A 21,339-nucleotide genomic window follows, 5' to 3' on the forward strand; every position below is an offset into this window, starting at 1 on the left:
CTTTAGAAATTGATTTTACGACTTAAGTCTTTATTTTGCTAATAATTATGAATTCTATTTACTAGGATTACACTTGACATGTATGCATGTATTTCCTGTTCAACAATATTATTTGTACAATATTAAAAAAATAATATTATGATTTTATGGTAAAAATATTGTGAGTATAGAACAAATTTGGTGAAAAATAACCGTATTAGAAATTATTTATCAAAGCTGAATCCATAATTTACCAAAAAGATCAACATAAATTAAAAAAAGAAAACTCAAAATGAATTAAAAAATAATAGATAAAAGAGTTCGTATTTAGATGGTCTTTGGAATAATAATTGGTTAATAAAAATATGACATATTTTATTATCAGGCAAACAATCAAATATCACAAAAATATATATCTAAGACATGTTATATTTGGGTTAATATAATCACGTGCAAAGTACGTGAACTATTACTAGTTTATTAAATGAATTGTTGATTGAATTCTTGTTGTTCATCTCAAAATTAAAGTCCTACTTCATTGACATAAGCAATTACATATAACGTGCAAGACTAATCAAAATAATTTGGCAGTATGCTGTGATTAACCCGGTGCGAAATTAGTGCTGCTAGATGTATTAAAAGATTATTAAGAGCGTAATTAATGCTGTATTATTCAAACATTTGGACTAATGACTAAGGGAGTGCAGCGGAGTCGTTTTCTATAATTTTTTTTTAATAATACAAGAAATGTCCATTGACTATGTGTCCTTTCTTTTCTATATACTAGCAATCTATGACCAGAGAAAGAGGAGAGCACTCGATTCTGAGGTTTTGCAGTTCTTTATCTCCTTTCATATTTGAGAGTTGTCTCATCTCCAAATTGAGATCCCTTCTGGTTCTCTTATTAATCTTCTTTTGATTAGATGGCCTCCAGTAGTATTACTTGCATTTCTTCCGCCTTGGATGATTTGCAATCGCTCTTGAATATTTTTCATTATCCGGAGTTTTTGCTTAGCGTGAAAAACTGGCTAACATTTCTGAGAACATTTATTTTGTGTGCGACAAAGTGGGGCAAAGATTATGTGCATTTAGCATCTGACGACAAAGAGGAGGTAGATAATCATCATGCAAGTCTAGAAGCTCTGATAGTTCGGATTGAAGACGCCATTTCCAAAAGGGCACAGGAGCTTCACTCCATTTATCTTTCTAGTTCGGAGAATCCATCATATAATCAGGCTTTCAAGATTGTCGATTGTATAGAAGGATCAGACATGGTATCTTTGAGGCCAGAAATTTACAGATGGTACTTCTTCTTCTCAGATTGCTCATCAAAGCTTTCTAGTAATTTGATTGTCAGAAAAGATGACATTATGGAATTCATGGATTCTCTTCTGGAGAGTCTAGAGGATTTTCATGACTGGGGATTTGCGGATGGTCTCATCAAAGCCCTCGAAGAGAAGCTAGAGTTCCTGAAAAACTTCATCCGTTTTGTGACACTACATGACGTTGAAGACACACAATTGGGACCTTTATTGACTCACGTTAAAGCTGTGGCTATCAAAGCAGCACGCCTCTCTTATCAGTGCAAGTTCGAGAAGAAATCCGAATTGCAGGATGAAACTGACAAAAGTATTTTGGAACTGCTGCTGAAGATTATTCCTGTAGAGCCCCAAGTCCATGAGACTTGTGTCCAGGCTCTGATTGCTTCAAAGTTATCAAGAAAATCACTTGGGGACACAGATGAGCAAATATTGAGAGATTTTGTTGATTCTCTCCTGTGTAATCTTGGGGACATACTAAAATCTGGTACGTCTCTTATGATTTCTTTAAAAATCAACTGCAAATGGTTTACTAAGGGCGAAGATCCTTGAGAATCATTCTCAAGAGGAACGCCAAAGAGGTTTGATGAGAAAGTAAGGGATCCAACTGTACTTTGTGATCTGTGATGCAGGACTTGCTATTCTCTCTCCCTCTCTAAATGCAATCAAAGATGGTGTATTATTATCCCAGGATATGGAACTTTTGTCTTCTGATTTGTTGAAAAAGATTCAGCTTATTGAGACAACGGTTGCACAGAGATGTCCAGAACCATCATTGTTCGACTATCCTAAGACCAACGGATTGGGCTTTATCGATTTCCTTCTAGAAAATCTGATGGAACTGACAAGTACTGAGGCTGGCTCGATCACTTTCATGAATCATCCAATTCAAGCAGTCCAGGAAGAACTTGTTTGTTTACGCTCTTTGCTGGGGAGAATTGTGGAGTTGCGCAGTGAAGATGAGGAGCTCCAAGCAATTCGGGATTGTGCTATAGAGGTGGCATACAAGATAGAGTTTCTTGTTGATTCCTTAATGGTTGGGGATGATCTTGATTCTTCTTCAATGTCGTTTCATTCCATTGTAGAAGAAATTAAGATCATTAAGGCTAAGGCTTTGCAGATTTGTGATAATGATAGACTTCATGGCAAAGTTAAGAAAGTAAGCAAGAGGCTCTTTCACATGCCAACACAGTTAAATAAGCCAATAATCAATGATGTGGTGGTGGGATTGGAGTTTGAGGCTGCATCGATAATTAATCGACTCACAAGAGGGTCACTCCAACTGCAAATTGTTTCCATTGTGGGTATGCCAGGACTAGGTAAGACAACTTTAGCTAGAAAAGTTTACAATAGTTCGACAGTTACGTCCTATTTTTATAAGCGTGCTTGGTGTACTGTTTCTCAAGTGTATCACAAGAGAAATCTGTTACTTGAAATTTTGAGTTGTATTGAATCCAAGCTTCCTTGCAATGTTTTTGAGATGAGTAAAGAAGATCTGGCTCATGAAGTCAAAAGACGTTTGTTAAGGAACAAATACCTCATTGTTTTGGATGATGTATGGGACATTGAAGCATTCAATGGATTAGAAGCCTCATTCCCTGACAATGGAAATGGAAGTAGAGTTATCTTGACGAGTCGACGTCAAGATGTTGCTCCCCAAGATAAACTTGACCAAGAACCTCATTCTCTTCGTCAATTCACACCTGATGAGAGCTGGGATTTGCTAAAAGCAAAGTTATATCCTGGACAAGATTTGGCTCCTCCAGAACTATGTGAAATTAGACAGAAAGTCGTGGAAATGTGTCAAGGACTACCTCTTACGGTTGTCATCCTTGCTGGAATTCTCTCAAGCATGGACCGACATGATTGGAAAGAAGTTGTGGAAGGTTTAAGTTCAAGGAATGTTTCTAGCACAGAACAATGTACCGCTACATTAGAGCTGAGTTACAAACATTTACCAGATAATTTGAAGGCATGTTTTCTTTATTTTGGAGCCTTTCCAGAAGACTATGAACACAATACCAAGAGGTTGATTTCCCTATGGGTCGCTGAAGGATTTGTTCAAAAAACTCAGCTCAAGAGATCAGAGGATGTGGCAAATGATTACCTGATGGAACTTATTAGCAGAAGCTTAGTCATAGTTTCCAAACCAAGATCCATTGATGGGGTCAAAGCTTGTCGCATTCACGATTTATTATATGAGTTTTGTGTGACAAAGGCCAAAGGAGAAAAGCTTTTGCAGCTGGTACGTAGGTACGATGAACTATCTGCTTTCACCATGCCATGCTACCTACGCCGCTTATGCATTGATTCTAAGCCTGAGCACTTTGACAACTTGAGGTTATTTTCTTCCGCAATACGCTGTCTATTATTATTCCATCATGGTGGTGTAGACCGTGAAAGAAGTTTTGACCTTCGATTCATTTTTAGCATCATCAAACTTGTCAAAGTGTTAGATTTGAGCCAAATTCAACTAAGACCCACTTTTCCAAGAGAATTGGAACTGCTTGTTCATTTGCGGTACTTGGCAATTCTAGGTAATGGCAGTCCCATCCCAGCATCAATATGCAATCTCTCGAATTTGGAAACTTTGATTTGGGAAAATTTTTCGTTTCATTCTTCAGTTTCATTGCCAGATACTATATGGAACCTGAAGAAACTAAGGCATTTACAGTTAAAGGACAAGATCTCTAAGAATTATCATTTTTCATTCCCTGACGACAATCTTGACAACTCTTCACAATTGTGTGACTTAGATATCTTGTCCTGTCTAAGTCTCAATCCTCTGAAGAACATCAACAAGCTGTTGAGAAAGTTTCCAAATATCCGCAAGCTGAGAAGCTCTCTTTATCTCAATCATGGCTATGAATATCATGTCGCAATTGAGTGTCTAAGTCAATTGGAATCACTCGATTTGAGTTGCGTTGTTTACGGTGGTGACCGATATCAGTTAGATATCCAATTTCCTTTGATTATTAAAAAATTGACGCTGTCTTATTTTCGCTTGCCATGGAGCAAAATGTCAGCAATTGGAAATCTACCCAATTTTGAGGTGCTCAAATTACTCGACCGATCATTTGAGGGGGAAATATGGGAAATGGAAGTAGAAAAGTTCCCTAAAGTTAAGTTCCTGAAATTAGATTCCCTGGATATTGTGAAGTGGACAGCCTCTGAGTACGAGGACCAGGACTATTTTCCTCGTCTCCAGAAGTTAGTGTTGGAAAGCTGTGATGCATTGCAGGAGATCCCTTCTTGTTTGGGAAATAGTTCAACTCTCGAAATAATTGAGGTGTCAAAATGTCCCAACTGTACCAGTTCATTGGAGGAAATTCAGGAAGAGCAAAGAAGCAATGGATATACAGAGCTGATGATCCTTATCTCATAATGGACGATTGATCTTCTCAAGTAAGTTTGCTTTGGACAGCCAGTTTACTCTACATTTGTTTTTTAAGTACTTTACTTATGCACTGCTACGGGTTATGTTTATCTGTTTTGCATCAAGATCAAGTTGTTCTTTTTCTTAATTGTTTTTCTTTTTCTTTTTCTTTTTCTTAATTAGCATTGGAAGACTGCAAGTTTTTGGAGGAGATCCATTCTCGTTTGGGAATTGTTTCAACCCTTGAAATAAGCTGTCTAAATGTCCCAACTCTACAAGTTCAGTAATTCAAATTCAGGAAGTGCAAATAAGCATGAGATATACTGATCTGAAGATCCTTATCCTATAATGGATGACTGATCTTCTCAAGTATGTTTGATTTAGGCAGCCACTTTAATCTACTTTTCTTTTCTTAATCAATCCTTTACTTCTGAACTGAAACTGGTTATGTTGTATCTGTCTAGCATTAAGATCAAGTTATTCTTGCTTGCTTTGTAACTTTTCTTTAATTCCTGTAGCAGAAATTTGATGTGGGAAATATCACTTCCCAAGTTTTTTTTTTTTTTTTTTTTTAAGATTTAAGTCAATGAAGTTGCTGTTTCTTTTTTCCCTCAAATAGTATGTTTTGCATTTTTTTTAAGCTAATACTGCTTAGTTGCATAATAAGTACATATTTATTTAGTAGTAGCATCATGTAATCTGACTTGGAAGTAATGTTTTACAGTCCAATTGATTCTTCTCCCTGTCTACGTACCCAAATACTAATGTGGAAGGTAAATTTTTTAAAAGTCATACTCTGCTTGAGCAGTGAATTGGTTGTAAGTACTTCTTTTGCCCAGGTTTTCTCTTTTTTTTTTTCTTTTTAATTTTTATGCAACAACACATCTTTGCCAAAAAAAAAAAAAAAACATTTTAAATCACATGGGATCCTTAGTGTCAACTTCTATATTTATATCAAGTGTTCCGTTATTTAAGTTGTCATATCCTATTTATTTAAGTTTTCTTTACCATCACGTGATAAGTGAAACTAGCACTGAAATTTAGTATTGGATAGTAGTACAGGGAATCCCAACTGATTTTAAATAGTTGGATGACCATTTTAGCCATTTTAAAATAAGTTTTGATGCAAGCACAAACCAGAACTGATTGTTGTACAACATGAAGTAAGCCAAGTTTCTACCAAAAAAAAAAAAGGAAGCCAAGTTAAGAAAGTCTTTATGTTTTTTTCTCTTTCTAACACCTCCCACCCTTCCTTACACCTTTTTCACCGCCAACTATCAGGTTTAGAATTTAAATCTTGAACTTGGCATTAAGGAGAACAGAGAGAGTTAATTGTGCTAACTTCACTTGAGAAACATCATAATCCTAAAAGCTCTCTTTATTGCTTTAAAAAGATTTTGAAACTTTTCATAAAGTTATTTGTCATGCATCTTCTGAATTGTTCTAAAATTGATGCCTTAAAAAGTTTCTTTATAATTTTCAAAATACAAAAGTAGTGGGTGTTTAAGTTTTAAACAAAATTAGAAACTAATATGACTCATAATTAATTCATATATATATATATATATATATATGTACGTGTGTATGTATATTATTTGCGTATATTAATTAATTTTAGTGGGCCACAGGATGCCCTGTTACTTTTCTCACGAGGCGGGTACTTGCCTCGTTGCCAACCTTGTGTAAAAGGCCTCCAAGGTAACATTCAAGAAAAATGTAGAGAAAGAGGTATAATTGCAACACTTTTGAAGAGATTTTAGCATGATTTTTAGTTTTAATTTTTTATGCCTTGGTAGTATATTGATTTTTTTATACTAGTAACTTTTGATGTATTCCACATTTGCATAATTTAAATTTTAAATTAAAATTCATGTTATGTGGCATAATCTAAATTTACGAGCGTAAAAAAAAAATTATATACTAATATTGTATAAAAAAGTTATCCTAATTTTTAGGGCCACCCCAACTCATATAGGAGTTTGATCGCAATTGGTGGCGGACCAGGTTTCTTCAACTGCACTTATCCAAAGATTTCTCATCCTTAAAATTCTAACAATTTGTTAAATGCCCTTTAAATTGAAGATTTTGTAGCCGCAACTATATATTTCAATCTTCAAAAAATTTAGGGATAATTTCAGAAACCTCAGGGGAGGTTTCTGACAATTTTAGAGAGCTCCCCTCAAGTTTATTAAATTGCACCTATCTCCCTTGCTTTTACTATTTATATAATAATATAGACCCAAAAGGCTATATTTTTTTTCAAAAATTCTAAACTACCCTTTTTGTACAAAAATAAAACAAAAATTATTTTGCCAATTGCTTTCTTCCATATTTCAACCAAACCCATTATACTAACAAACTAGCCTAACAAATAGTCTAATTCCAAATTATAAACCCAAGCAATCCCATCATCATAGTCATAAAATTGCTTTTCCCAAAGCATGCATTCAATTTTGAAGATTCGTTCCATCCTTGAGAAATATTCTCACCATATGGTTCCATAATATCGTTAAACTCACAATCAACTACCCTTATGTTTGCATAATTTTCAATATAGGATGTCATGGTTTGGTTCTATATAAGTGGCTCAATTGCTACAACATGACCCACATTATGGCTTTGAAGAAAATCCTTACGGGGAAATTTAGGCATGGATGGGATTAATCAAGTTTAATGAAGGAAGGCATCATTATGACTATAGAGATTTTCAAGAAATTCATTTTGCCAAAAACAAAAATTCTATTTACAACTAATCACACCCTAAACTTTAAGCCCAATGCTCACACCTTCTCAAAACAAAATAATCTAGCCTACCATCAAATCTCCAAACATATTAACATATTGAATACAGAGAAAAAACTCTATTTCCATAGCGAAACCACAACTAACAATTGTCAAGCATAAAAAGAAATATAAATGTACTTATTAACATCTTAAAAAGTTTTTTGGATGAATGATAGACAAATTAGCAAATTTACCAATTTCCATCCCTCTTCCTCTTTTGGCCAACGATTGCATTATTTGTTCCATTAGTATTATGTGCCTCTTCATCTCCTTTAGTTTGACCATAAAATTGAATTTTACTTCAACCATCAAATCTAATTCCTTAACTAAACTTTTGATTTGGCAATTCCAAAGAGAAAAAAGGGGGAATAGGAATATATAGTAGGGTTTGAGGGATCAATTGTGGTGTGATTGGCTGCAGTTATAAGCAATGGTTTGTGGTAATTTGAGAGCGAGTTATGGGAGGAAAAAGTTGATGGATGCGAATGGGATGACAGTAAGTGAGAGAGAATCATCATTGGTTATAACTTGTAAACAGAATAGTCAAAAAAGTCAGGTTTCTTTTTCTTTTTTTTAATCTCATTTTATTATACTATGAATTATTTATTAAGTGAAAGTCATTATAGTCATTTTATTGTGACAAGAGAGGTCAGTGTAATTTATAAAATCTAAGGGGATTCGAGTGAAATTGTCATAAACCTCAGGGGAGGTTTGTGAAATTATCCCAAAAATTTACTCATATTTATCTCTACCTCACCCCTGTAAACTTTTATTGTAGGTCTACAAGCGAAATATATTACATGGCTAGGATCCAAAAATATAGGTGAAGCAGAGAAGATAGTACATTCTCTTAAAGATTTTCACGACTCTTATTGCATTGAAATTCACAAAACTTGCCAAAAAACTTTGCAAGTGATCTAACAAACAATAAACAAAAAATTCTGCAAATAATGAATTTATTCCGGTAGTTTTAAAAAATTTAGATGGCAAAGAACTACTCCAATACTTGTAAAATGATTCAAACTCGACAGAATTCAAAAAACCAATTCCAAACGCCTTTGCGCTATCAGTGCTGAGTATGTTAGAGGCAAACTACCAATTTATAGTTTAAAAAATAAACACAAACACAGAGGTTGAAGAATCTAGACATTTTCATCTTAATTTAACATAGTAAATACTGATGCATTTTCCTCTTAACCGTGGAATGCAGATAGCGAAGTCAAAGTAACCAAACTTCGCAAACTTACCTAAGCAAAGTTTAGCAAGCGCTAAATACAGCAAAATGTTTGAAACATTGAGGAAGTACGATTATGTAGGGGAAAATTCTAAAATGGTGATGGAAAAAATAAGTTATTCTACAAGGGGGGCAATTTTTGAGTTTGGTTCTGGCATTAGGGTCTTCGCATTTGTGAAATGCGCGTTCACTGACATCGCATTTCACAAATGCGAGGTTAGTCTACCCGAAAAAAGATGAGAAATGATGTGCGGAAAAGAAAAAAGCCAACAGGTAGCTCGCATTTTTGAAATGCGAGGTACCTTACCTCGCATTTCACCAATGCGAGTTCTTCCCAATTCAAAACTCTCCTAGCCGGCAGAAATTGGAGGTCACTTTCTCGTCTCCTTTGCTGAGGTAGTCAGTGCTCCAAGCATCACAGTTCTCCGCCATTGCCATTGTAGACGAAATCCCTCACATCCGTGTCGTCGGAAGCTGTCTGCTGAAACCAAGCTGTCTCATTTCTGCCAAGCTGTTTGGAATCCGTGCACCTCCCCCTCCCCCCCTCCCTCCCAATTTGCCATAAGAGGTATGAATTTATGTGTTTTTTTTGTTTGTTGTTTCAACAGGATTTTTGGTTTTGCTGAATTGAGGTGGCTGTTCTGTTTTGGCAATTTATTAATCCTTCTTGTTCTTTCGGTTTGGCTCGCATTAGCTTGCCATGCTTAGTCTGACAATTAGTTTGGAAAAGGGACAAAAAGTTTGGAAAATCGCAGTTTCTGCAATTAGTGCAGACGAAGAAAGATCCGAGGTCGGATCGAATTCAATCCAGACGAATCCGACCCCGGATCCATAAGATACGAGCTCGGATTCACGTAAACCCGCCCGGATCCGAGGGATCGTCTGTGTTCCTGGTGAGACGGATCCGAGGCTTGACAAATCCGAGGTCTATTGCGAACCGATACGTGCTCGGATCGGTTCGCAATATACTCTATAACCGAGGGCTCGGTTCCTCAGTTTCCAGATTTCCTCTTCCCTCTTCTCACCGAAACCCTAATTTTCCATTTCATCCATAAAAATTCCAATTTTTCACAATAAAAACCTTCCCTAAGCTCTTGTGAGCATTAAAAAAAGTAAATAGACTTTTAAGGGGAGATTCTATCAAATTTTTTTTTTAAAAAAAGTAATGACAATGTGTATTTGTTAATCATAATAAATATATATATTTTTCAAAATATATATAATAAAAAGTAATTTTTTCAAAATATATATATATGTATTATGAATAATAAATTACAATTAACAAATAAAATTTGGAAATGATTATTATACTGGATCTTTATTTTTGCATTTATCGCAAATTATATCTTGTACTGTATAAGACAAAAAAAATCACGAAATAATTGTTTGATAAAGGGTTAAATGCAAAAAACCCCTATAAACTATTTAAATGGAAAAAAACCCCTATAAACAATTGTGTAAATAAGTAGACTAGATTAGTCAGAATAAGGTGGATATCTAATTTCGTAGGTCAATATTTTATACAAAAAAAATGTATGTGAGTAAAAGATTATTTTCCCAAATGTTGAATTCAATGTCATTTAAGAAATTTAACTTTCCAAATATATATTAACAAAATAGAGAAATTGATTAATCAATTATTAGTAGTATCAATAACAAAAAAAAATAAACAACTATCGTTGTTCATTCTTATTTTGTATAATGAGTACAAATAATAATTGTACTATTTTCTTTCTTATGTGGTATATAATATGTTGGTTTTATTATAAGTAGTTGAGTAACTACGAATTCTTAATTAGTTTATAGGTACTTAAATTATTGAAGTACTAGATTAATACACTTTGCAAAAATTCTAAACGTACTAGATTAATACACTATCAATAGTTTTGTACTACTAATGATAGTTTATTTTTTCGAACGTAGGAATTGTTTTCTTTGATATGTCTATAGAAAGACCTCTACGAGTATCTCTTTATTGGGGAGGTAAAATACACTATGAAGATGGGTCAATTTGTTATTTGCCTCGTACCTCCAACCGCACATTCTCATTACGACATAGAATTGGATATGATGAGCTGGTGGATAGAATTTATCAATACATGGGGGTCGATAGGGGGCTGTTCAAGTTGAATTTATTTCTCCGCCAACCTTGTGGCCGTACTTCTTATAATGTCTCTCCAGTGGTGGATGATGAAACTCTGGAGATAATGTATGATGTCTGGAACGAAGTTGTCCCATACATCGCTGAACTTTATATCGAGAAGGAGGAAATAGTCCAAAATCCTCGAGTCAGTAGCACATTCATTCCACCAACTACCAATATTGGTCCGATGATGTCGCTTGTCCATGCATGCATGGATCCAACTAGGTATCGATCATACTCTAGTACAGTGGTACCAGAGACAGCATCGGTATCACAGCGAGCACATGAGGATTGTGTTAGGGACTTGGTAGAGCCACGGTTCACGTCAGGCTTAAGGACGGATGTTGAATATGTTCAAGGCCTTGACTCGATTCAAAGTTTTAGAGATCCCGTATCGCCGAATCACGTGCCTTCTTATGGCTTCGATTCGACTGCCGGTCCAAGTCATTGTAACACATTGGTAGATGATGATTTGGAAAATGATGTAGAAGATGCGGAAGAATCTGAGTCGGTAGATGTGTCAGACAGTGACTCAGATGGCGCAAATGAAAGACGTGGAGTTCACCAGGATCTTACACACCAACAGGCCTTTGCTGCATCTGCCAACCTTTCGTATGTTCCACGAGGATTCGAATTCTTCTCTAACCTTGGAAACATAGATGATGACGACCAACTCACAGATGAAAGTGAGTTGGAGCGTATTGTGACATTTAGTGAGGATAATAATCACATATGTTTACATATGAGATTTGAGAGCAAACAACAGCTGAGCAGGGCTATTAGAATGTGGTCTATCAATCATAATAGGGAGTTTAGGGTTGTTGAGAGTAAGAGTAATACTTGGGTTGCCAAATGTAAATCTGCATTTGAAAGGAGCACCACCACTGCGGGCGACGTATCGTATCCTCCATGCGACTGGTGTGTCCGAGCAGTGAAAAAAAGAACTCATGGATTGTGGCAAATAACCAAATGGGTCAACGACCATAATTGTGTTGGTGATTTGATGAGTAATAACAATGCTAGCCTTACATCTTCGGTTATTGCTAGACACATAGTTCGTAGGATTGAAGATGATCCTGGGTTTAAAGTAAAAAATATAGTAAGCCATGTTAAGGAAGTTTTGAAAGTGGATGTCGCTTATAAAAAGGCTTGGTACGGTAGACGCAAAGCTATTGAACTTATATTCGGTTCTTGGGATGCCAATTTTACTGAACTACCGAAATATCTTGATGCACTTATGCAGTCAAATCAGGGATCCGTGATCAGGTGGTTGCACCATTCTGATAGTACGGATCGCGTGAAGACATTTAAGTATGTCTTCTGGGCTTTTGGACCGGCTATTGATGCATTTCACATGTGTCGACCGGTTATATGTGTTGATGGCACTCATTTACGGGGCGAATATAAAGGCAAACTACTTGTTGCAGTTACGCAAGATGCCAACAACCACATTATTCCGCTAGCCTATGCCATTGTCGACGAAGAAACTATTTCTAGTTGGTCTTGGTTCATGGAACAACTAAGATACAATGTGGCCCGTGATCAATATCCTATTTGTGTCATTTCGGATCGGCATCATGGTATCATCCATGCCATGACACATTATGACTATTGGCAAGAACCTTTGGCCTTTCATAGATTTTGTCTACGACACGTTAGGAGTAACCTAATGACTCACTTCAAAGGCTTGCACCTTAGAAAGTTATGTTGGGCAATGGGAAAAGCCAGACAATTGCGCAAGTGGCGGGCATTCAGACGAGAATTGAGGAACATGTTTCCAGATGCATGGACATATCTGTCTAACATTGGAGCTGAGAAGTGGTGTCTAACACATGACGGTGAGAACCGTTGAGGTATTCTTACAACCAACATTTCCGAAAGTTATAATAATGTACTTAGAGGAGCACGTCATTTGCCTATCCGGGCTTGTATTGATATGACATTTCATCGGACAGTTGAGTTGTTTAAAACAAGAAGAGAGGATGCAAGTCGCTGCCGTAATCCATTTCCTCCAAACATATGGCGGCGGTTTAAGAAATCGGACCTAAAAGCGGGAATCCACAGGGTTGTTGAGTTCGATGGCTCATCGGGGGTGTATAAAGTTGTGACTGGCAGACGTGTGGATGGCAAAGGGGGTAATACACAAACTGTCAAGTATTTTGATCAAATATGCTCTTGTGGTAAGTGGCAGTGTTACAGACTTCCCTGTTCGCACGCGATGGCCGTGTGCAGGCACCGAGGTGATAATCCTGGAGCACTTGTAGATCCCCAATTTACAAAAAGGCGGTGGGCGGTGCAGTACTCAGGAAAGTTTAGCCCTTTGCCACATCCGGATACTTGGCTCCAACCAGATTGGGAGGTACGGGCAGATAATAGTAAATATGTTGCACGTCGGGCTGGAAGGGTAAGAGCTAGAAGAATTCGGAATGAAATGGATGAGAGAGACCCAGAGGAGCCAAGAAGATGTACAAATTGTCATCAATCGGGTCATAATCGAAGAAATTGTCCAAATTATAGAGCTTGATGTCATCCGTTTTAGGGATAGGAACCAGTGTACTATGATATCTGTAATTTTGTGGTTGTATGTGAATTAATATGATTTATGAGATACATGTTGTTGATCAATGTTTTACTCGTTATACTTTTTCAAGTATTTTTAGCAGCTCTGCCTTTAAAGTGTTGCATTAGTTTTAGAAACTACTATTCCACTATTCAAATGTGTATAGGCTTACATGTTACATACTATATTTGCAGCTGTTCTCGTCAGTGGTATGGCCGACATTCCTACGGGGGCAGCCTTGCATCCGGGCCCATTCGTGTATGATATTATCTCAGCAGGCACTGCACACAGGGCACGTTCTATTTTTGACGGGCACATTCTAGGTGATCAGCTTGATGTCAGACGATGTGATAGGCATTTTTGGGATCATACACCTATCCCTGAGACTGTTCGGCATTATATTCGATTGGCTGGCTTTGAAGGGGTGCTTGACTGTGGATATATGATGCTCGATCATGCTTTGATCACTAGTTTAGTGGAACGATGGCGGCCTGAGACTCATACATTTCATCTTCCCGTTGGAGAGACTACAGTCACCTTACAGGATGTGGAGGTTCTGTGGGGTCTACCCATAGATGGACCTCCAGTTATTGGGATTGATACATCTCATACTGTTCAGGAGTGGATGAATTTATGTGACGAGTTGCTTGGTTTTTCTCCAACGATGTCAGATTTTGATGGGCAACGGCTCAAATTGGGATGTTTATCTAGAGTATTAGATGCAGGGTTGGCACCCGATGCTTCGGATGTCCAATTTAGACAACGGGCCCGCGTATACCTGCTCCTGATACTAGGCGGTCATTTATTATCAGATAAATCCGGTAATAAAGTCCCGCTGTTGTATATGCCATTACTACGAGATTTGGAAACTGTTGGGCAATATAGCTGGGGTAGTGCGATATTAGCATCTCTGTATCGATCATTGTGTCGCGCCACATCTCCCTCTACATCGTCCATTGCGGGACCATTAATGTTACTTCAGGTACATTTGTCTCATATCAACGTGTCTGCATTTAACTAAAGAATTATTACATGGTCAATTAATATATTCAAATACAATTTAATTACAGCTATGGGCGTGGGAACGTATACCAACAATGCGCCCGGATCGAGTGCACCCGTTAGATCACTATCCTGGTCCATATGGAGCTCGGTATGTATATGAAATAATCGTCTATAATACTAATACAAATCAATTGACGACTTCATGACACAGGCTCAACTTCGTTGCCGCAGGTGGAATGTTCAATTTGATGTACACAGAGTGGCAAGGCATGTTGTATCTATTTTTCGAGATCAGTTGACGGGCTTACGTGCCCGAGAGGTACACTAACATCCTGTGATGCTTTTGTGATTGGACTTTGCCGTTATTGCAATGTATTTTTCCATGAAAATTAGGGTCATATGTTAGTTGCTCGGTTATGTCATTCAATCATTATTGGTCTTGCAGTTCGTATGGCAGCCATACTCGGATGATATTCTCGCTTCTCTGCCTGCATATTGTACTGCAGGACGCCGCATTTGGAGATCTGTCACGTATCTCATATGTTGGGAAGTTGTCGAGCCACATCTTCCGAATCGGGTAATGAGACAGTTCGGATATCATCAGCCCGTGCCTGATCTAAGATTGACCGAAAATCAACAGGCACTGCATTCTCTTGATCGTCGTGGCAAGGGGAACCAAGACTGGATAACTTCACATGGAGCATATGTTGACGTGTGGACTGATCGTCATTCACACGTGGAAGATGGTGTTGTAGCTGACGATCTTACATATCCATCCGATGAGTACCGTCAGTGGTATCGCGAGCGGACAGTGCTATATATTTCAAATCCTACTAGGCAGCTCAATTTTCCGGAGGGCTTTCAGGGTGATAGCGCCAGAACCCAATATCTGGTAAGTTTTTCTTACATTCACACGTGAAATAGATTGTCGGACAAGTTGTCGATGCAGATCGCATACACCTATTAATCGATATTTGCACTGTAGATGGATGCTATGACTCAGGTGTATTACATGGCAGAGACCTCTATAACACAGAGTGACGAACAGCACGCGAATTATTTTAATGCAATGAAGGATTTTGCATCCATGACATTGGAAACTGTAGGGGAGTCATCCCGACTCGCATTTCGACCTCCACGAGTGCCACAGCAAATTCCACAGTCAGCCGACCCCCGTCGCGTTGAAAGAGCTCCTAGGAATGTTTACGGAGGACAGCATGGCGGTGGACGCCGTCGTAGATTCCGATCACCAGAACCTACCGTCCAAACTGGAGTTGATGGAAGGTCACAGGCTACTGAGCACCAGGGCACCTCAACGGGACCTATTGGTCATTCCAGGTCCCCAGTACTTATGGCGGAGTCTACGCCCAATACAGACGAGCAGCATGGCAGTGGTGAACAACACGTGGGAGGTACAGATACAGGCCAAAATACCCAAACACTTGATCAAAGCCTTGAGTCACATATTACGCAAGTCGATATAGTGATGCCAACCCAGCCACGTCGCACACAAAGAGTACACAAACCCAGAGGATGTGGCACTCATGGAAAACTTGGACATCATTGATGAACATTAACTGTAATTGTGTGCTCGTGTTATGAAAAATATGTCTAAGTGGCAGTGGGAGAAAAATGTGTGGGACTTGTAGTAGTTTAATGTTCTGTACTTGGACATCTGATCGGAAATATTGTTTAGATTAAATGTTGTATATTTTGGATTTGTTGGCAGGGAGTTTAGTCCACATTTAAGGGGAGATTCTGTCAAATTTTTTTCAAAATATAGTAGATGTATATATATAAACATATATATCCATATATATATATATATATATATTTATGGAGGAGCATTCCTACAATGTGCATTTTCATGAATGTTCAAGTGAGTTTCAGTGATAAAATGTTTATAATAGCTCATGGAGTCATTCAATGTGCATACGGGACCTAAAGGTGTCCTTTTGATGTAAATGTGTAGAAAATCATCAAAGAACGTCACCCCTTCATCGGGTATTTTAGCTGTATGTAAAATGATTTAAGATGGTTATGTGCTTGTTTTTGGGTTTTGCTGGCAGGAATTTTAGCCTTTTTTCAAGGGGAATCTCTGCCGAAATTTTCTTAACTCATTATGACAATTGTGTTTGTTATGTTTTGTATTGCTTCTAATTTGTGTTGAGTAAATATTTGTAATCCAGGCATCATGGCTCGCACACGAAGGACAGTGATTCGCACTCCTACACCTTCATCGGGTGAGGAACATACACCCTCTTTACAAGAGGGGTCGCCTGAAGAGGAATCTCCTTCTCCTCAGTCCCCACCTCGTTCTAGGCATAAGACGACATCTACCAGTCGTGACGAGCCACCTCCGGACTACGATACCACACGTTTCACATCAATCGAGAATCAGCAGTGGTACGAAGCCGGTTTAGACAAAGAAATAATAGTTGAGAAGCACTTGGCGCCGGAGGTGGATGACCATTACAAGATCTCCACGGCCTTCAAGCGACTTGGTTGGGAGGACATCCTCAATTTGCCCAAGCATTACTATCCTAACCTGATTCGAGAGTTTTATGCCAATGTGGAATACAAACAGAGCCATAGTGGCAATCTGATCGAATCCTGGGTCCGAGGCAAACGAGTGGCTCTCACTCGAGACAAAGTTGCCAAGTGGGCCAAACTCAAAGACTCTGGAGAAGATATCAAATTGACTAAGGAGTTCAAGGCACGTGACCCATGGCAAGTGGGAGAAGCTGTGGCACGTCTTAAGGGTCAATACCGTGAGCGAGGAAGTTCGAAAAAGCTCACCGTATATGCCGATTCCTTCGAGCATAGGTACCACCTGATTTTTTATCTTTTTGCCTTCAATGTGGTACCCAAAAAAAGTGGAAAACGGGAGCTCCGCAACAGTGACCTATACTTCCTCGACAAAATGATGCATGGTATAGGTAATCATATGACTGGAATTCCTCTGCCCAGCATCATTATCAGTTACATGAGGACTACAGCTCGCATGAGGGCCGGTGATACATGTTTCGGGTTCCCTCGTCTCCTCTCCCTTATTTTTGAGAAGTTCAAGGTTCCTCTTGGAACCGAACGAGCAGTGGTGACTCGGTCTGCTGAAGAGGTCAATGCCTCTATACTCAAGGTTTTAGGCATTCCTACGGATTTTGGAGCTGCTCTAGTTCGGCACACAGGAGAAGCTTCGACCTCCACTCAGCCTCCACCTCACACTGAACCACAAGAGCAAGCTCAACAGACGGAGGCACAGCAGACCCTTCCTCCTCCCACTCCACGGCCACAGCCTCCGCCGCGATCCAAGTTGCAAGACATCCTCAATGCCATCTGCTGCATGGAGACACGTGTCATGGAGCGCATTGACCAGACCGAGCGGATGATGACTGAGCGACTAGACAGGCAGGACCGTCGTCTTCGAGCGATGGAAGATCATTTCCACATTCACCGCTCACCTACTCCTACCCCTCATCAAGAGGAGGGGCCTACTGGTACATCTCAGGGAGCTGAGGAGGCAGTGGACCCTCGTTCTGCGCAGTCATGAAGACCTTTCGAGGATTCCATCTTTTATTGCTTTATTTTTCTTTTATGATGTTCGGTTCAAACTTTGTTGTTTTCTTATTGGATTTTCTTGTACTACTTACACTGTTTAGTACCCTTGATGTTTCAAGCATGACAGAATTTGGATGGTCGTGAGGATTAAGGGCTTGAAACTGCATCACCACTTACCAAGTGGGAAGTTTTGTTTTCTTGTACCTTCATCTACAATGAGGACATTGTAGATTTTAAGTGTGGGGGAGGGATTACTTTATTGTGTTCTGATTGTGTCTTGAAATGCATGAATTTGATTGTCTATGGCTTAAACTTTTATTTGGAAATATTGTCTTGAGGTTGTTGGCAAGGAGTTTTGTCCATTTTTATGGGGAACTCTGTCAAAATTTTTCTAAAATTTTTTTCCAATATTAATGGCCAAAATGTTCACATTTTAAGTGCTCAAACTCTTCCATTGGATAGAATGCTACATGTACTGTGATCAGGTTTAGTCCTTATTATGTTTGGAAATAATTATTATGCTTAGAAAGTATATTCGGTTAAATAAGAAAAATTATGCTTACAAATTTGCAAGGTTAATGATATTTCTCATTTTGACTTAATTTTATAAGTAAGTGATTGATATAGTCAAAACAAGGCCAAATTCTTCCTTTAATGATGTTAGAGGGAAAAGAAATCATTTCAAAAAAAAAAAGAGAGAGAGAGAGAAAAAATATGCATATTAATCTTCTACTCCAATGATTCACATACCGAGTAACCGGGGGTTGGCATCTACAAATATCGACATTCGTGTAAAAAGGTATCAGAATTAAGAGTATGCTTAGCAATTTGAATAAGTGAAATGTTGAGTAACCGGGATTCTTCACTTAAAAGTGTCGATTTTCGCGTAAAAAGGCATTTTCACTATTAAAATAAAATGGAGTATGAATACATCCCTCTCATTAGTTAAGTTTTTATGCTATAAATGCATAAATGTATATAAATATTTAAACAATAAAAATTATAAATTACAAATAATATTAATTATACATTTATACATAATATTAACATATATATTTATAAATTATAATTTATAGATTTATATAATATTCATTTATAATTTATACATTTTTATTAATTATACATTTATAAATATATTTATATTACGTATTATATATAATATAATACATTTATACATTTACAGATTTTTTTATCAATACATAAATACATTTATTTACAACTATTTATAAATGTATTATAAATGTCATTTAAGAAATTTTACTTTTCCACTAAATAATAGCCAATTAGAGAAATTGATTAATCAATTATTAGTAGTATCAATAACAAAAAAATAAAATACTATTCTTGTTCATTCTTATTTTTTATTTCACTATAAATAATAATTGCTAACTTTTCTTTTTTATGTGGTAGATAATATGTTACTTTTAATATAAGTAGTTGAGTAACTACGAATTCTCAATTAGTTTATAGATACTTAAATTATTGAATAACTAGATTAATACACTTTGCAAAAATTGTTGACGTACTAGTTTAATACACTTTACAACATCAGCTACATATATTTTTTAACAACAAAGAGTTTATGGTAAATTATTAAGAATGCTTTTAACAAATAAAAAAATTTAAAAAGTAATTTGAAAATTATTAGAATTTTTTAATGCAATTTTCTAGGACCCTCCATTTATCGGATGCAAGATAAAGTCCAACCAAAAAGCTTGCTAGATTGGTTAAGATTTATTCCCCCAAATTATTATCAACTATTGATGTCAATATTATGGGATTTTTTTTTTCCAGTTGTGATGAATTTAGAGCCTTAAGTAGTAAAATTTGTAGAAATTTGCATTTTACAATTTGCAATGAATTCATAAAGCAACAGAAAATGGCATTATGGAAATGCGAGGTAGATGACCTCGCATTTCAGAAATGCGAGGTACACATAACTCGCATTTCTGAAATGCGAGGTCATCTATTTTTTTTGATTTTTTTTTTAAATTCGGTGGTATAAAGATTAAGGAGAGTTCGCATTCATCAAATGCGAGCTCAAGGAACTCGCATTTGATGAATGCGAAGACCCCAAAAACAGAATCCAGTACACAAATTACCCCCTTTGTAGAAATTTTTTAAAAATCAGCACAATTTTAGAAATTTCTCGATTATGTAGTCACTAATTAAAAAGGTTGATAATCTAGCTATCGCTCTGTAGTTTGTAATCAATCTAAGGCTTTGTTTCACAATCCAATTTAATCCTTAAACTTAATGAGTTCATATATTTTGACAAAAAAAATAATGGGTTCAGGTTTTAATATATTTAGATGCATTTGATAACAAAAAATAAAACATTTGAATGAATTAATTGGCACTGAATTTCCTAAACATACTTTGCTTCAAAAATTAGTGATAAGCTATTCACTTATCACTTAATATAATATATACTCAAATGTATCAAATTAGTACTTAACAATTCAGTAATTCAACGGAATTCAGGTTTCAGATTTTAGAAGTCAGTTTTCAGATTTTAGTTTTATCGAACGTACCCTAAGACAAAAATTTAGCTACCAAAACATGGTACCTGATTTAAAATGGGACTACTGAATTGGAGGAAACAAATAAATCATCTACCAAATGTATTAAATATAAAATAAAATCATTTGATGTTGATATCACTTAATCCACCAAACAATCCTGGCTCTGTATCTGCTCCAAAGTCGACTCTAGAGGGTGTTGTTTAGGATTCCTTTGTCAGGCGTTTCCAGACCTCACAACCTTTAAAAAAAAAAAAAAAAAAAAAAAAGACCTCACATACTTTTGTGAAGATGCTCACAAGATGCCTGGATAGACAACATACAAGGTTTACATCATAATTTTATTAATTTAAATCACCTTCTGTGTTTACATGCCTACGTAGAAATTTCCTCAAAGTGCAAACTAAATATTTGTACCAAGAATAGGTATTTTCATGAGGATAAATCTTTCATGAGTCCACGTATAAAATGCAACTCTAAATCACCATATTCTTAAGTGATAGATATAAATATGGAAATCTTTTAATCAAAGAAATGGGTCATTCTTTAGTTTGTTTCTATTGCTTAAAATATATGTCTTTTAATATAGAATTTTCCATCTTTCATAAATGAGTGAATGGCCCAAAAGGTCACTAAACTATTGAAAATGGCACCCTTTCGTCATCAAACTTTTTTTGTGGTCCAAAAAGTCACTAAACTCACAAAAACGCACTAGCGAGGTCATTTTACTGATTTTTAGCAGTTTCTCATCCGGTGGCACTGGCAATGTGGAGTGGAGGAATATTTTTTAAGGGGCAAAAATGTCCAATAAAATATGACAGACCTGTTTTGTCCCCGCAAGCCGTGCCCTTAGATCTAA

General features: G+C 36.9%; 1 protein-coding gene across 1 annotated transcript; it reads left to right on the plus strand.

Annotated features, from left to right (window-relative positions):
* Nucleotides 1-776: 776 nt before the first annotated feature.
* LOC113743414 (putative late blight resistance protein homolog R1A-3) lies at nucleotides 777-5,235 on the plus strand. The gene is made up of 3 exons (XM_027271410.2): nucleotides 777-1,785; nucleotides 1,931-4,703; nucleotides 4,858-5,235. The coding sequence occupies exons 1-2, from the start codon at nucleotides 903-905 to the stop codon at nucleotides 4,681-4,683; spliced, it is 3,636 nt and encodes a 1,211-aa protein (XP_027127211.1). The 5' UTR covers nucleotides 777-902; the 3' UTR covers nucleotides 4,684-4,703; nucleotides 4,858-5,235.
* Nucleotides 5,236-21,339: the final 16,104 nt, after the last annotated feature.

The sequence above is a fragment of the Coffea arabica genome, chromosome 5e, assembly GCF_036785885.1.
Source record: "Coffea arabica cultivar ET-39 chromosome 5e, Coffea Arabica ET-39 HiFi, whole genome shotgun sequence".
NCBI lineage: Eukaryota > Viridiplantae > Streptophyta > Magnoliopsida > Gentianales > Rubiaceae > Coffea > Coffea arabica.

Bases quoted from the DNA above. Each gene is read 5' to 3' on its own strand.
- LOC113743414 (XM_027271410.2), top strand. From the start codon at position 903: ATGGCCTCCAGTAGTATTACTTGCATTTCTTCCGCCTTGGATGATTTG. The intron at 1,786-1,930 runs GTACGTCTCTTA...TCTGTGATGCAG, and splicing joins TGGGGACATACTAAAATCTG to GACTTGCTATTCTCTCTCCC.